This window comes from Leptopilina boulardi, unplaced genomic scaffold, assembly GCF_019393585.1.
Source record: "Leptopilina boulardi isolate dan_hultmark-lab unplaced genomic scaffold, ZJU_Lbou_2.1 LbouV2_392, whole genome shotgun sequence".
In the NCBI taxonomy this organism is placed as follows: Eukaryota; Metazoa; Arthropoda; class Insecta; order Hymenoptera; family Figitidae; genus Leptopilina; species Leptopilina boulardi.
The window spans coordinates 1,690,896-1,708,232 of NW_026137965.1; the positions used below are offsets into that span (position 1 = coordinate 1,690,896).

At 30.5% G+C, this 17,337-nt stretch overlaps 1 protein-coding gene across 4 annotated transcripts in view; it reads left to right on the top strand.

Moving 5' to 3' along the window:
- The window catches only part of LOC127288621 (uncharacterized), a 61,747-nt gene that overhangs the window by 8,243 nt on the left and 36,167 nt on the right, over window positions 1-17,337 (top strand). Inside the window, exons 2-6 of one of the 4 annotated variants that reach the window (XM_051316196.1) lie at window positions 5,108-5,274; window positions 5,387-5,515; window positions 6,227-6,388; window positions 7,319-7,618; window positions 7,720-8,458. The exons of the other annotated variants lie outside the window; for them this stretch is intronic. Coding sequence (XP_051172153.1) covers window positions 5,166-5,274; window positions 5,387-5,515; window positions 6,227-6,388; window positions 7,319-7,618; window positions 7,720-8,132 — 1,113 coding nt within the window. The 5' untranslated portion in view covers window positions 5,108-5,165 and the 3' untranslated portion in view covers window positions 8,133-8,458. Of the gene's footprint in view, window positions 1-5,107; window positions 5,275-5,386; window positions 5,516-6,226; window positions 6,389-7,318; window positions 7,619-7,719; window positions 8,459-17,337 lie in introns of those variants that run through there. 4 annotated transcript variants of the gene reach the window in all.

Here is a 17,337-nt window from a genome sequence, read left to right on the forward strand (position 1 = left end):
ATATCCTAATTTTAACTTGTTCTAATATTTATCTAATCTAATTCTCAATTCACCTAATCTTAATGTAATCTAATTCTCATTTGGCCTGATCCTTACCTGGCCTAAATTTTATTAGTCACCCGCTCATGAACGCGAATCATGAGAGAGAAAGTGACAGAACATATTTTTGTTCTTTTCTCTCTTATTATTCACGTTCAAGAATGTGTAACAAATAAAGTTTAGGCCAAGTGAGAATTAGATCAAATGAGGATTAAGCCAAATGAGAATTAGATTACATTTAGATAAGGCGAATTAAAAATTAGATTAGATTAATATGAGAACAAGTAAAAATTAGGATATAGTAAAATTAGGCCAAAAGAGAATTAGGACATGTAAATATTAGAACCATATTAGGTTATAATATGATTAGGCCAAATAAGAATTAGGTTTTATAAAAATTAAATTACATGGAAATTAGTTTAAGCAGCGTTTAGTCCAAACAATAATTGTGCCAGATGAAAACTATTTCAAATGAGAATTATGGCGAATGATGTTTAGGCCAAGTATAATAATTAAGTCAGATAAAAATGAGTCCAAAAAAGTATATAGTTACAGAAAATTTAGGCCAAGTAAGATTTAAGGCAGATATATATTATGTTAAATCAGAATTAGGTTATTTTAAGATTAGGCCAAATGAGAATTAGGACAAATGATGATTAATACAAATGAGGATTAGATTGAATGAAGATTAGGTCAAATAAGAATTAGGTTATATACAGATTATGCCAAGTAATAGTTAGTCCATACGACTTTTAGGACAATTGAATTTAGGTCAAATAAGTGTTAGGTCATTTTAAATCTAGAGAAAATTTATGCGCCTCATTATTTGTTTTCGATTTTAAAAACTGTTGAATAAACTTTCTGGCACCTTGAACTACCCTTCCGGCGAACAATGATTTATCGGCGCATCACGTTGCTGTAGAAGGGGTTGAAAAAATTAATTTTTTGACAAAAGTATATTTTATTCCGTTTAGTAGTTTTCGAGAAAAATTAGTATTAATATTTTACTTTCCTTCTCCATAACTCCCGTAAAAATTTTAATTATGGATTCATACTTTCAGAATTTTATACTCATATGTGTAGCAATATATGGTGCAAATATTATTTGAATATATGCAGGGGCAACTTTTGGATACTTATCCTCCTCTGCCCTTTAAAAATTAAATTTAAATTTAAAAAAATGTGTTTTTTCTTAATTAAACTTAATGATGGACGCGTTTTACATTTAAAAAATGGAAATATAGGACTCTATTCTTTTTATTAATTAATAATAGTAAAATAATAAAATAATACATATTATTTTATATATTTTATATACCTATCTATATAGTTTAAATATTAAATAATATTGCTTAATTCAGAATAATTTTTGAATATTTGCATTTTGATAAAAATTAATGAAATGTTTAAACAAAATGATGAAACACAAGGAATCGTTGCTACAATTGATCGGTTGTCAGCATTATATAAATTATTATAATTTGTATTATCGATATAATAAAACTGAAGTAGTTTGAAAAAGAATAAGGCAGAAGGTAACAATAAATTGTCAATCACTATAATTTTCTAAATTCCTAGAAATAGAATTAATGTTTATAATAAAAAATGATTATATTTATAAAAATTTGTTTGAAACTTTTTTAAAAATCTCAATTGTTTGAATTTGATTTCTTTTTGCAATTTTTAATTGCCAATATGTATTAAATTCATATATATGAAGTAAATTTATCTAAAAAGACGTTTTTTATAATTAATTTTAAACGTTTAAAAAACTTGATTTTATAGATGTTGTCATCTTTTATAACAATTTTCAATTGCTAAAATGTATTTAATTTCTAGATTTAATCTGAATTTTTGCGAAAAAATATTTTTCTTTAAAATTATCATGAAGTGTATTTTCGAGCATCTAGTTGCGCATCACACTTTCGAGCGCGAGTGCTATGATGAGAATGTTATCCTTAAAGTCAAAAACTTTAAGAAAATTTATTTTATTTTGTACATGAATATAATTATTATTTCTCATGTATGCTAAAAAAATTTAAATAATATACAACTAATTTTTTAAACTATTACATTGAAGTTTTTTTATTACAATGTTTCAACATTGCTATATTATAATTCCCCAGACAGCACAAAAACTTGCAACAACCTTGCAGCATTATAAAATGCCAGGTTCCCAAGCTTGCGCGGCAAGCTTCCAGCAAGATTGCTTCAAGTAACAAAATGTCCCACATTAGCAAGCTTGCAATGAAAGGTTGCTGTAAGCTGTCAAAAAATGTTGCCGCAATCTTCGAATGAAAGGTTGCTGCAAGCTTTCAAAAAAATGTTGCCGCAATCTTGCAATGAAAGATTGTTGCAATCTTGCAGTAAAAGCTTAATGTAAGCTTTCAATAAAACGTTCATATGTGCTTAACACAAGCTTACAATATGCTTGCTGCAATCTTACAAAAGACTTGTGCTTAAAATCACAAAAGGAAAAAATTTTAATTTTTTATTTATTAAGTTTTTTCTTTGCATTATATATATTTTTCTATGTTAACTAAATATTACACGAAAAAATCTTGGGGGGTATGGGGATTCGAAATCTGATTTTACGCACGCAAGTCGAGAACGCTAATCGATCTACTACAACGGACACGTATGAGAGAATAAAATTTACTCTCTTTTATGCAATCGAAACATAAGAGCATCGAAATGTAAGAGCATAAGAGAGAGTTAATTTTATTCTCTCATACGTGTCCGTGGTAGTAGATCGGTTAGCGTTCTCGACTTGCGTGCGTAAAATCAGGTTTCGAATCCCCATACCCGCCAAGATTTTATCGTGTAATATTTAGTTAACATAGAAAAATATATATAATGCAAAGAAAAAACTTAAGGGGGGGGGGGTAAGGTTAATTCCATGAAAAAAATGCATATTTTTACGAATTTTTTTGGCTATACAGAAAGAGTTAATATATTTATTAAATTTTTATATAATAGTACAACATTTGAACAGTATTTCACCAAAGTTTCATTGCAAAATATTGAGAATTGTTCGAGTGACAGTACATTTCCTCTGGCTCCCCAAAAAAAAGTTATTTTGCGGTGTTCACTGTAACTCGCAATAGAATCATCTAAAACAAAAGAATCAAAATGGATTTGTTAAAGGAGATGTTTTTTTAGGGATCCCTGCACAGAGAGAAATCTGCTGCGATTTGCGCATGAGCAAGTCCATAGGAATATAGCATTGACACTTCCAAGCAAAAACCATAAGATTCCATCTGAATATCAGGTGAGACTCATACAATAATACCTCGCTCACTTAGGATTTTTGCTTGAAAGCGTCTATTACTATATTCCTAAGGACATGCTCATGCGTAAATCGCACCAGATTTCTCTCCGTGTGGGAGGGTTTTTTTTTTTTATTTTTGAATTTTTTGTAGCACTTTGAAGCCAAAAACCCGATTTTCTCTATAAAAAATCAGCCGGGTTTTGGCTTCAAAGTGCTACAAAAAATTCAAAAATAAAAAAAAAAAACCCTCCCACACGGAGAGAAATCTGGTGCGATTTACGCATGAGCATGTCCTTAGGAATATAGTAATAGACGCTTTCAAGCAAAAATCCTAAGTGAGCGAGGTATTATTGTATGAGTCTCACCTGATATTCAGATGGAATCTTATGGTTTTTGCTTGGAAGTGTCAATGCTATATTCCTATGGACTTGCTCATGCGCAAATCGCAGCAGATTTCTCTCTGTGCAGGGATCCCTAAAAAAACATCTCCTTTAACAAATCCATTTTGATTCTTTTGTTTTAGATGATTCTATTGCGAGTTACAGTGAACACCGCAAAATAACTTTTTTTTGTGGAGCCAGAGGAAATGTACTGTCACTCGATCAATTCTCAATATTTTGCAATGAAACTTTGGTGAAATACTATTCAAATGTTGTACTATTATATAAAAATTTAATAAATATATTAACTCTTTCTGTATAGCCAAAAAAAATTCGTAAAAATATGCATTTTTTTCATGGAATTAACCTTACCCCCCCCCCCCTTAATAAATAAAAAATTAAAATTTTTTCCTTTTGTGATTTTAAGAACAAGTCTTTTGTAAGATTGCAGCAAGCATATTGTAAGCTTGTGTTAAGCACATATGAACCTTTTACTGAAAGCTTACATTAAGCTTTCACTGCAAGGTTGCAACAATCTGTCATTGCAAAATTGCGGCTACATTTTTTTGAAAGCTTGCAGCAACCTTTCATTGCAAGCTTGCCAAAGTGGGACATTTTGTTACTTGAGGCAATCTTGTTGGAAGCTTGCCGCGCAAGCTTGAGAACCTGGCATTTTTATAATGCTGCAAGGTTGTTGCAAGTTTTTGTGCTGTCTGGGTCGTTTCTATGCGTTAATCCTATTTCGATTTCCAATGAACCTTACAAGCTCAAAGTTTGCTGAGGAGTAAAGATGTTAAAAAATAATGAACTAAAAAGATATACCTTTGAAGTATAGCCAAACATAAGTCTTAAAGTAATTTCATTACTTTATATAAAAAAAAGATTGAATAATTTTTAGTACGAAAAAAGATTAAAATGCCTATAAATATTAATCCTGATTAATTAGGCATATTGTTACAAAAATTATGTAAATCATGTAAACATGCCAACAAAAGCAGTTTTCATTTTTCAACCCAATATTAGATATATTAAATTAAAATTTATCAAACTACTAATCTATTTAATGATGTCTATGATGATCCTATAAGTAAAACATGAAAATAATTAGACACAAGATATGGACTAGGCATCATGCGTGTGGTTAACGACCGCATTCGATAATACCTAAATTAAAAATTCAAGAATTTTCAGATTAAAATTAATATTATACATGGAAAATTACATTTTGCTTACTGGCTTTCATGCCTTTAATGAAATTAATTTTAGGCCAGTAAATTTGTTTCTGTAGTATCATTTATGTCTTTAAAATCACACTTATGCTAGAGAGGTAGAAGCATTATAACTCCGACTTGTTTTATTATTTATTACTATTTGAGCTTATTTTTTTTACACTGATGTGTTTCAATATATTATTCAGGCTGCCACATCTGATCTTACTCTATTGATTGCTTACCTAAACCATAATCGTTAGCAAAATGTCAATTACAAGATTATTGGGTTTCTATTCACCCATTATCACCATTCTGTCAATATTCGTTCACACATATTGTCAAACGACACCAAGTGAGAATAGTTCTTCAGAAGGTAAGAAGGATTTAATTATAATTAGTTGTTTTCACTTCATACTTAATTATCAGCTTTGGTAAATTGTTTTCTATATTCGTATTTTATTTTAATTTCATATTTTTCTTAACAGGTATCTGTTTTAGTTCCAATGATGAGGTTTATGTGGAAATGAAAACATCAGGTAATTTCACCCTGAAATGGAAAAAGCCCAATCGCACTGGTTTAATAATTTATCAAATAAGTCCTTATAAAACTTATGGTGAGTAACAATTTGTTGAAAAATAAGTTTCTGTTATCAATAGACTCGTGAGATAAAACTGTGTCTAATACTCGAAATTAAAAATGTAAATTTTAATTATTTGTTAAAATTAATTAGTATTGAATTGACAGTAATTTGCAAAAAATTTTGAATACATTGGAAAGAAAACACACGAAGTTCTTAGCGTATTTCAAAATCTGCAAAAGACATTAAATACATCGCGAATTACAGTTTAAAATCATACGCCAGGACTTTAGTGTTTTTTAATCTGTAAATTTTTATGAATTTTTTACATTGGATTTGCTCTAAAATATCTCACAAGTGCATTATTAAATGCAATTGTTTAAATAATCAATTTTTAACCCCTTCACTGTTATTGACCTCTATAGAGGCATAAAAATATCGTGCCACCAGTGTGTATGACCGCTATAGTAGCATCTAGAAAAAAATAAGTAGACACAATACGATAAACTTGTCAATAGGTATTCTTAGGTATGGTAACATCAAGTTTTTTTTTAAAAAATTTTTTTTACCACATACGGGGCACGGAAGCTTTATTTCTGCTACACAGCGAAGGGGTTAATTGCAAAATTAGATATTGTACTAGCAATTGAATGAGTGAATAAATTGTTTTTTCATTACGGTGTATTGATACCATAATAATTTTATAAAACAACGAATTAATATTAGACATATATGTTTTCCTTGTAGAATCTGGGTATTGTCATTATTATAGTACTAGTGATGATTGTCCAACTTATACATTATTCAATGTGATTGAAGATAAATATGTTCAATTTTTTGTTCGTATTTTTGACGGTACTCCTTATAGTACGTTGTCTAGCTCTAGATTTAACTTCACAGAAATAAAGGGTATGTATCTGAACATTCAGTAATTAGTTGTAATATTAACTTTTATTAGGCTTAGTAAAAACCATTTGAAAATCAGGATTCTTATTTTGCATTTTAAAGTTTCATGAAATAATTCTTAAAAAGAATTGTAAAACAACAACACACATTTTAAAAAATGATGTTTCTTCATTTTTGTCGTATTTTAAATTTTTGAGAATAATCACTAAAGATTGACAAAACATTTATGAAACTTAAGTGTTTAGGAACATAAGCTAATAGAGTAAAATATTGGGCTGAAGAACGTAATGTTAAAAGTTTAACAAAAACAAAATTCATATTTATGCATTCAATTCAATAAAAATAACGAACATTATACATCAAACACTTAAATAGTAAATATTAAAAGCAAATCTAAGTGATTTTGATGTGCGACAAATTTTAATTTTTTGGGTGATTGCAATCGTTAATGTTAAAAACGGAAAATATTTTTTTTCTTCGTTGAGTTTCAACCCTTAGCGCTCTTCAAAATTAAAAAAATATGGACGTTTTCGACACATTTTTTGGTGCTCTTTTGAATGGCATGATTTAAGAGTGTAACAAATTTTTATTTTTTAGTAATTGCAATCGTTAATGTTGAGAACGAAAGATATTTGTTTTCTTTGTATTAAAATGCATTATTTTCCCTATTATTATCAAAATCACTTAGATTTGCTTTTAATATTTACTATTTAAGTGTTTGATGTATAATGTTCGTTATTTTTATTGAATTGAATGCATAATTATGAATTTTGTTTTTGTTAAACTTTTAACATTACGTTCTTCAACCTAATAGTAAAATTAACTTTTCAGTTTAAAGCTTAATTCAAACTTTTGTTTTAATACACATTAACAACCTGTTAAGGGTAATTTTTAAATTTGAATTTTATTGTAATTGTATATTTTAATTTCTAGATGGTTGTCTACTTAGGGGAGGTTTAGAAGTATTTAATATCACTGTAACATCTGTCATTCTACAATGGAACAAGCCTAAAAATTGTAACTACATGTTTGTGAATTATACTGTGTTGATAAATCATCTGCGGACATTTGAAAAGGTATATCAGGAAATACCTTTTCCTTTTAATTCTACCAATTTCACAGTGAAAAATCTTTTACCAAGAACCGTATACGAATTTACATTAGTTGTTCATCATTTCGGAGCAGAAACTAGTAATATCTATAGCCCACATATCAGAACTAAACATCATTTAGGTACGAAACAGCATTTAGAATTCACATATCCTTCTTTTTTAATGCTTATTAATTAACATGCATTGAAAAAATACTGCTATTTTAATAATATTCTGTTACAGATTCAAAACTTGATTCTTATATCAGGGAAACTGGCGATGTTAAACTCGTCAATGTTTTAAAAGTCACTAATAGTAGCGTCACAATTGAGTGGACTATACCTGAGATTTCCGTCGCTGCAGACATGGAGATTTTTATAATCGATTTAGATAATACTGGGGAACCTGAATTGTTTGAAAGTGCATTTCCTTTTAGACTAGGACATATCTTTCCTGACACTTTTTCGTTAAAATCTTGGTATAAGGAAAAGACAATCTCAAATTTAAAATTCCAAACAAATTATATATTTCTAGTTGCGTATACGGATGAGAAGGGAGTTATTTTTCTCAAAAGCAAAAAAGTTTTTACTTTACTCACAAAAGCTGATGAATTTAATGAATTATTTCATGGATATAGATTTAGGCTTAATTATTAAAATATATAAGGAGAGTCAAGTATAGATGAATGTGGGAGATAAGACAAATGTAAACCAAGTCTGTTTCTGGACCAAATAGGTTGAAATAAATAAATTATTATATATATTACAAAACTCCCAATACAGTACGATTTCGGTAAGTGTCAGGTTTGATAAGTGTCGGATCGCGATATATGTCGGATTTTTTCCACGCCTACAATCTTGGCAAGTGTCGGGTGCCTTTCTCCTACTTTTTGCGTGCGCATCAAAAACCAACGCCGTATAAAAATGTTTTCAAATATGTACGTTAATAAAATAAAAATAATGTTTTTACTTATGAATTTTAAGTAGGTAAATTGAATTAATTTTGGTTGTAACATATCCTTTATATATACGAATCGATTCGTTTCAATGCAAGGAATATAATTATTTTATGTATTAACTTGAATTTATATAAACACAACATTTTTTGGCTAAAATATGAATTTTTTATTCTTCAATTTTCATCGATTCTTAAAATTTAAATCAAATCTATACTTTATATATACCAATCGATTAGTTTCAATGCAAAAAATAAAATTATTTCATATATAACCTTGAGTTTAAGTAAGCATAAATTTTTTTAGCTAAAATGTGAATTTTTGATTTTTAACTTTCATTAATTCTATAAATTTAAATTAAACATACACTTTATATATATTAATCGATTCGTCTTGACGTAAGGAAGACGATTTTATTATATGTGACCTTAAATTTTTCTATTTAAAAACTTTTTCAATTAAAAAAAAAATTTTGGAAAAAAGACGATAAAATTTTTTTAGGGGTATTTTTAAAAATTATCTCGTCATTTTTGAGAGATTAATGTGATAAATAAGCCTACCAAATTTTACCTAAATCGATTTAAACCTGTTAAAGATATCGTGTTCACAAAAACGATCCACACATACATCGTCCGGAAATTTGACCAGGATCTCATATAACATGTTTTTATATAGAGGAAAATTTGTTTTCACCATTTTTAAAAATTTTATAAACGAAAGGACTACAAAGCTTCCTCCAGGAGGAAGCAATATATTTACGAGACATAATATACATACTAGAACTAATTTTTACGCTCTACGTGCGTCCATTTATTCATCTTGGACTACTATTATGAATGAAATAGTCCATACCATCTATTACAACTTATCTATACTCCTTCCCTAAACTGTAGATATATTTACTTTAATTGAAAACTAGCAATGCCGAAAATCCTTAAATAACAACTTTTTGAAAAATTCCAAACTAATTAAATTTTTTTCGTCGCGGTATTAGATCAGCCATTTTGAATTATTAAAATCTAACATTATATTCATAATCAGCGTTCTCGAAAACCCCTGAGTAATGAGTTTCAAAATCCTCTGGTGAATTTTTTAAATTTCACCCACCATATTAAAACCGCCATTTTGAATTTGCAAAAACAGACATGATATTTGTAATCAGCGGCCCCGAAAACCCCTTTGGCAACTGTTTTATACGAATCTGATGAATTTTTAATTTTTGGGCCGCCATATTAAATCCGACATCATATTCGTAATCAGCATACCAAAAACTTTAAAAATGATATATGTTGAGGAATTATTATTACGATAGTTAATTTGCACCTTAAAGGGTTAAATAATTTTTTCATTTCTAACATAAAAATTTTATTTTTTATTTCTTTACTTAGTTAATTATACGTTAATATATAACTTAAAATAAAAATTTTTAGATCAACGTTTAATAAAATTTTAGAAAACAATAGACCCGTTATAATGATAGACTTTCGCGCGTTAATAAAAATCCGCGTGCACCGTCCACATTAACCGAACGCTAAATAATGATCACAAATTACGCTGAAAAATACCAAAGGGAGATTCCAACCAAGTTAAACCATCGGTGCATTGATGATCCCAGAATAAGATTAACCATGAAGGAACTCAGCAACGTTGAAATGCCGACACTAAGACGACGTTGCCTGACGCTGATAAATCCAAATAACACAAACAATAACTCATATTTAGTTAACAAGGATAAAGATTTATTTAAAACATATAACAATTACTTAAAAGAATAATTATGTAAGATTATCTGGTACGTATATTTATTAAAACAAATAATTTACAGGTTAAAAAAGTCACTCCACATAAAATAAAGATATACATTCATTATACTTTTTATACATCGAACTTAACACGGTAGCGGTTCGCGAGTCAATCTGATCTCTATCCTCATTTCCCCGACCGTCTCCCACTCTTATCATACGTTAAGTGTACGTCACTCATTCCCTACAATTAAGCGTGTAACGCGATAATTAATTATGAGCCCCGCGAGAGGGTCTTTCTTTCAATATGATCGAAAATCGACTGCCTATTGACGCCGACTTTTCCTAGATCTCGTAATCTGTTAAGAGGGGTGCGCTATCCCTTTTTCTCGTCACCCCTATATCGCTCCATCCTTCTCCCTGGATGATTTTGGCGGCAGCTCCCTGGAAAACCTAGATAACGACGCTGACAATCGGGCCTTTAAGCGGCACAAACATGCGCAGATCCTCACGCAGAAAAACTGCCAGAACACATTTTCATGGCACGCTGACACGAAAAACTAAATAGCTGACTGATCGAGAGAGGCAAAAACGCATACAGATACCAACTAATATAAGTAACGATTTACATCGGAACACCTTTTTAATGACTCAAAATGCAGATTAAGATATATACTTTCAATACCAAAAAAAACTAGAAGGACGTTTTTTTCGAGACAATAATTAATTAATTAATGTTTATAACAAATGAAATATTTTACAAACAAATAAAGTTACCGTAATTCTGAAGTTAGCAATTGAAAGTTAACGTAATTCCGCCTCCTGAATGGGAGAACTGTCCAAAAGAAGGACGTCCTCTTCTTCGTCGGGTCTGATCTCTGAGTGTCCCCCGCTTGGCGGGGGATGTTTATGTACGCATAAACGAAAGAAAAATTAATCAATATAAATATCATTTCAGTTTTTGATAAAAATAATTAATGAAAAATTTATTTCCAATTTTTAATTTTATTACTTTTTAATTATTAGTTCAAATTCCTTTTACCTTTATTTAAGTTTTTTGTGGTTATGTAGGTTTAAATTTTTTTTGTATCTACTATCGGATCAAATATTAACGTCCACGTCAAACTTACCTTATATTTAGAAATTAAATGAAATTTAACTTATAATTATTTACACTTCTTACACTTATAACAATTCGAAACTTTGAATCCCTTTTAATATGTGTACATAATATTATTAAATAATACTACTGCGCATGAGCAGTACCAAAATTCGAACACGAAACTGTTGCTTCGAGTGGTTAAGACCACTCGTTGTATTTCACTCGAATCGTTTCGTCTACGAACGCCTAGTGAACAGTTCGAGAATACAGTTTTCGTCAAAGTTATTCGAAAGTCTTCGATTCGTGCACGGAACTCATTTCGAGAATAGCACCCCTGATCTCTGGCGTTTAAGGAACCTAACAGCGGTTTCACATGTATGCGAAGTCGCTGAGTCGTTGCGAGCCCCGTATCCCCACTGCGCCATTTACTCAATGCACTCCCCTTCTGACGTCACGGAGGGGAGTGCATTGAGTAGATGACGCAGTGGGGATACGGGGCTCGCAACGACTCTGCGACTTCGCATACATGTGGAACCGCTGTAACGATTTCCCTGGCGTAGGGGGGAGTTCGTCCTTCGTCGGCGGCTCCCAGAGAGAGCGGTTCCCCCTCTCCAATTCAATCTTTCTCTAGGTTTCTCCCTACAGCTGCTTCATCTGCCGATATGACGGAGGAACCACGACGTGGATCCCGGAGGGCACGATGCTTTGGAGGTGACGCGCAAGCCGCCTCTTGTTAGCTAGAAGATTCCTGGGTTTTGGTCGGTTCCTGCTTACAATCTTGTCCCTTTCGGGAAGTCGTTCTCGCTGATCTGCCACGATGGTTTCAGTAGGATAAGAAAAGGCAAAGTCTCGTCGCCTAGAGTCAACAAAGTAGGATGGCGAATCGGCGTCTCCGAGCGGGAATCAGCGCAAAGGTTTTAAAGAAAGTGAACAGGAGAAATATCTCGAAACACAGATTTTATTTTTGAATTTTACTACACAGATGTGTCTCGTATCGTAGCGGAGGTTCTACAGAGCGCGACGGTGGACGTTCGTTCCTTTTTACGGCTCGTAGCGAGCTGTGACCCCCTCCACTCGACACTCTTGGACGAGTGGGAGTTTTTTTGGCGTGATTGGTCGGACCGAGGATGGAGGGGAGATCGGCCGAATCCACCCGACATCCTCGCTCGACAGACCCAAGTTGCCTTGCTTGTTTTTTCATCTCGACGATGCAAGTAAAAATAAATCAAATTTTATGCACTTTCGTGTGCGACAGTTTATTATTAAAGATAAAAAGTAATTTTTCTCAATAGACGTATTGATCGATTTTTTCAAAAAAACTACTTCCTTTCACGAAAATTTTGAGCTGAGTCCGATAGTGGGTAAACGATTTTTACTATATTTTCGGAATTTTTTAAAATTTGTATTTTGATTTTTTAAAATATATTTTTGTTTTTTTGCTTCCTCGTGGAGGAAGCTTTGTAGTCCTTTCGTTTATAAAACTTTTCAAAAAGGCGGAAACAATTTTTTTTCTTTATAGAAACATGTTATATGAGATCCTGATCAATTGTCCGGATGTATGTATGTGTGTGTGTATGTGTGTGTGTGGATCCCTTTTTTGTTTAGAAGATAACTTTAACAGGTTTAATGGATTTAAATAAAATTTGGTAGGCTCATTTATCATATTAATATCTCAAATCTGACCAAAGGATTTTGAAAAATACCCAAAAAAAAATTTTACCGTCTTTTTTCCAAAAATTTTTTTTCAATCGAAAAAATTTTTAAATAGAAAAATTTAAGGTTATATATAATAAAATTGTATTCCTTACGTCAGGACAAATCGATGGATATATATAAAGTATACATTTGAGGTAAATTTAAAGAATTAATGAAAGTTAAAAAATCAAAAACTCACATTTTGGCTATAAAATTTTGTTATTTTTTAAATTGAAGTTTATATATGAAATAATTGTATTCCTTACGTCAAGACGAATCGATTGATATATATAAAGTATACATTTGAGGAAAAATTAAAGAATTAATGAAAGTTAAAAATCAAAATCACATTTTGTCAATAAAATTTTGCTTTCTCCACGAGGAAGCAAATTTTTTTGCTGATCGTAAAGAGGAAGCAAAATGTTCATGTAATGAACATCTGCATTTACAACTTGTTTATACTATGTACTTTTATGTATTTTGATGCGAAAATACGCTGATTACGAAAATCATAGTGATAATACCCGAAAATTTTATTTTTATGGTGACAATCATAAAAAAGACTTAAAATTTATGATTTTTTTCGTTTATTCGGTAAAATATGCAAAATTTTTAAAAAGTGCATAAAATATAAAAAGTGTAATTTAATAAGGTTGTTACGTCTCAAATACAGAAATAACTAACGAAATAATATTTTATTTTTGGTTGCTGGGTGATTCAGTGAATTCCTGTTTCATTTACAGAGCAGAAGGCTCTGATATAAGGGTACAGGGAAGAAAGAGAATACTGATTATTAATGACAAAGTTACAAGTTTATTTAGACAAACATTTAGAGTTATAAAATTGTACTTTGAGAGAGAGTATCCTGAAGCAACCATTCTTGAAATAAGGAAATCAGCATTCCACTGCAACAAGGAATGTAAAGTGTTGGATTTATTTTATATAGAAATAATATATTTTTCGCTAATTAAGATTTTTTTGAAAATAACGAAATTAAAGAATTCGACTTCATCAGCAAAGTGACATCTATTAGATGTCATTTAAACTCCTTGGTTCAGAGTTAGGTGTTTCATGTGATAATTATATCGATATGATTTGTCGACAAATAATTACCAATTTTTGAATTAATTTTTGATCTGAAAAAATAACCTGCGTGCTCGATTCAATTTCATAATTTTTAAAAAAAATCTTAATCAGCGAAAAATATAGTATTTCTATATAAAATATATATAACATTAACTATAGCTCTTGACTAGTTATGGGCTTGATCTGAGAATATAAGAGGCTTGGTCGTTCAGGCTGTGTTGGTATGGTGCATTTGCCGGCAGAAGTCCGGCGTTAGGCAGCAACTAAGGAGGTTCGAGTCCTCGCAGATGGACAGTGTACTCGAGCACGCAGCTTATTTTTTCAGATCAAAAATTAATTCAAAAATCGATAATTCTTTGTCGAAAAATCATATCGATATAATTATCTCATGAAACACCTAACTCTGAACCAAGAAGTTTAAATGACATCTAATAGATGTCACTTTGCTGATAAAGTCGAATTCTTAAATTTCGTAATTATCAAAAGGAATGTAAAGGTTACTACAAATTTAATAAGGAGTTAGTTAGGATTTAGATAAAAAGTATTACGACTTACCTTGAAAAATTAGATGCAAGATTTATAGAAAAAAGACCACTGCTATGTCTTTAAATATAAGCAAGAACGACTGGTACCAGATATCGTTTAAGAGCTAACAGGGGTGCGTTCACGTAACTCTCACACTCACTCTCACCCTCATTCTCACCCTCACTCTCACTCTCACTCAAAAATTTTTCTCTCTCACTCTCACTCTCACCCTCACTCTCACTCTCACTCAAAAATTTTTCACTCTCACTCTCACTCAAAAATTTTTCTCTCTCACTCTCACCCTCACTCTCACTCTCACTCAAAAATTTTTTTCTCTCACTCTCACCCTCACTCTCACTCTCACTCTCACTCAAAAATTTTTCTCTCTCACTCTCACCCTCACTCAAAAATTTTTCTCTCTCAGTCTCACCCTCACTCTCACTCTCAATCAAAAATTTTTCTCTCTCACCCTCACCCTCACTCTCACTCAAAAATTTTTCTCTCTCACTCTCACCCTCACTCTCATTCTCACTCAAAAATTTTTCTTTCTCACTCTCACTCAAAAATTTTCCTCTCTCATTCTCACTCTCACTTAAAAATTTTTCTCTCACTCTCACTCAAAAATTTTTAACTCTCAATCTTACTCTCACTCTCGCTCAAAAATTTTTCTCTCTCACTCTCACTCAAAAATTTATCACTATCATTCTTACTCTCATTCAAAAATTCTTCACTATCATTCTCACTCTTACTAAAAAAGTTTTCTCTTTCACTCTCACTCATAAATTTTTCACTATCATTCTCACTCTCATTTAAAAAATTTTCTCTTTCGCACTCACTCTCACTCCAAAATTTTTCTCTCTCACTCTCACTCAAAATTTTTTCTCTCTCACTCTCACTCAAATTTTTTCTCTCTCACACTCACCCTCACTCTCACTCAAAAATTTTTCTCTCTCACTCTTACCCTCATTTAAAAATTTTTCTTTCTCACTCTCACTCAAAAATTTTCCTCTCTCATTCTCATTCTCACAAAAATTTTTCTCTCTCTCTCACTCTCACTCAAAAATTTATCACTATCATTCTTACTCTCATTCAAAAATTTTTCACTATCATTCTCACTCTTACTAAAAAAATTTTCTCTTTCACTCTCACTCATAAATTTTAACTATCATTCTCACTCTCATTCAAAAATTTTTCTTTCTCGCACTCACTCTCACTCAAAAATTTTTCACTATCATTTTTGCGAGGCCGATTACGAAACTGACATCAAATTTGTAATCAGTAACCTCAGAAATACCCGAGTCATAAGTGTCAATCAAATCTGTTAAATTGTTATAAAATTGGTTTGTATAATTTTAGAATCCGCCATTTGAAATTGTTAAATTCATTTTCGTAATCAGCGACTCCATAAATCTCTAAGTAAAAAGTTTCGTGACAAATCTGACAATTTTTAATTTTTGCATAAGCTATATTAGACCTGCCATTTTGTGTTTCGAAAAACCGTCCTCGAATTTGTGATCATAACCCCAAAAACCCACGAGTAATAAATTTTAAGCGAATTAAGTAAAATCTTATAAATTATCCGCCATATTGGATCCGCCAATTTCAATTTTAAAAAATTAACCACGGATTCGTAATCAGCGGCCCCAAAAACCCCCGAGTAAACAGTTTCAAGTGAATTAAATGAATTTTAAAAATCGTTGGCCATATTGGATCTGCCATTTTGAATTTTTGAATTTTAACTTCATATTTGTAATAAGCGACCCCACAAAGCTTTGAATATTAAGTGTTTGAACAATTGAACTTAAAATTTTAATAGAAGCACCATATTGACCGTGTATAGTTGTAATTCCAAAATCGCCACGTGGCAAAGGAAACTACAAATAAGCTACAATTTCCCGTATTAAATGATTTTTTAATTCGAATTGCTGTTGCTCTAGAAGCTCAAAATAATTTACTCCGTTCATCTTAAATTTATTTAATTCTTTAATTTATCTTTACTTTATTTATATTTATCTTTTGTTCTATGAATAGTTTTATTACAAATTTCTTGTATTTTAAATTTTAATAAAAATGTTTATAAATTATGACATTTCTATTGTTTGAAATTTAATTTTTGACATCTGTCAATAGAAATTTTTTTAAAAAGTATAAGCTTCAGTAATCACAAGTTTATTATAAATTTATTTAATATTATTTAAGTATTTTTTTATTTAATTTTTTATTGTATTATTAAAATTAATATTATTATTAATTACGATTAATATTAAAATTAATAATTCGTCACATAACTGCGAATCAATTCAATTTTATTTGAATTAAAAATTGTTATTTTTTAATGGCGTTAAATTCTATTGTTTATATGAGTATATACTGTTACATTATACGAAGACAAAGAAAGGTATGTATATTCATATTAAATAGTAAAATTGAAAGAGAGTATCAGAGAGTGTTAAAACTTTAGTAAAAGGGAAAGTAAGAGTGTAAGATTAAGTAAGAAAAATTTTTTTTAAATAAAATTGAAAGCGTAAGTGATAAAGTGAGTGTGAAAACAAAAAAATTTCAATTTGAAAGTGCGAGAAAAAATTATAGTGAATGTTGGAGTAAAGGTGAAAATTTTTGTTCGAAAGTGAAAATGAAATTATGAGTGGGAGTCCGAGTGAAATTTTTCTGAATTGAAATGAAAGGGAATTTTTTAGTTTAGCTGAAAATTGTAAGTGAAAGGGAACAATTTTTGAGTGAAAGTAAGAGAGACAAAT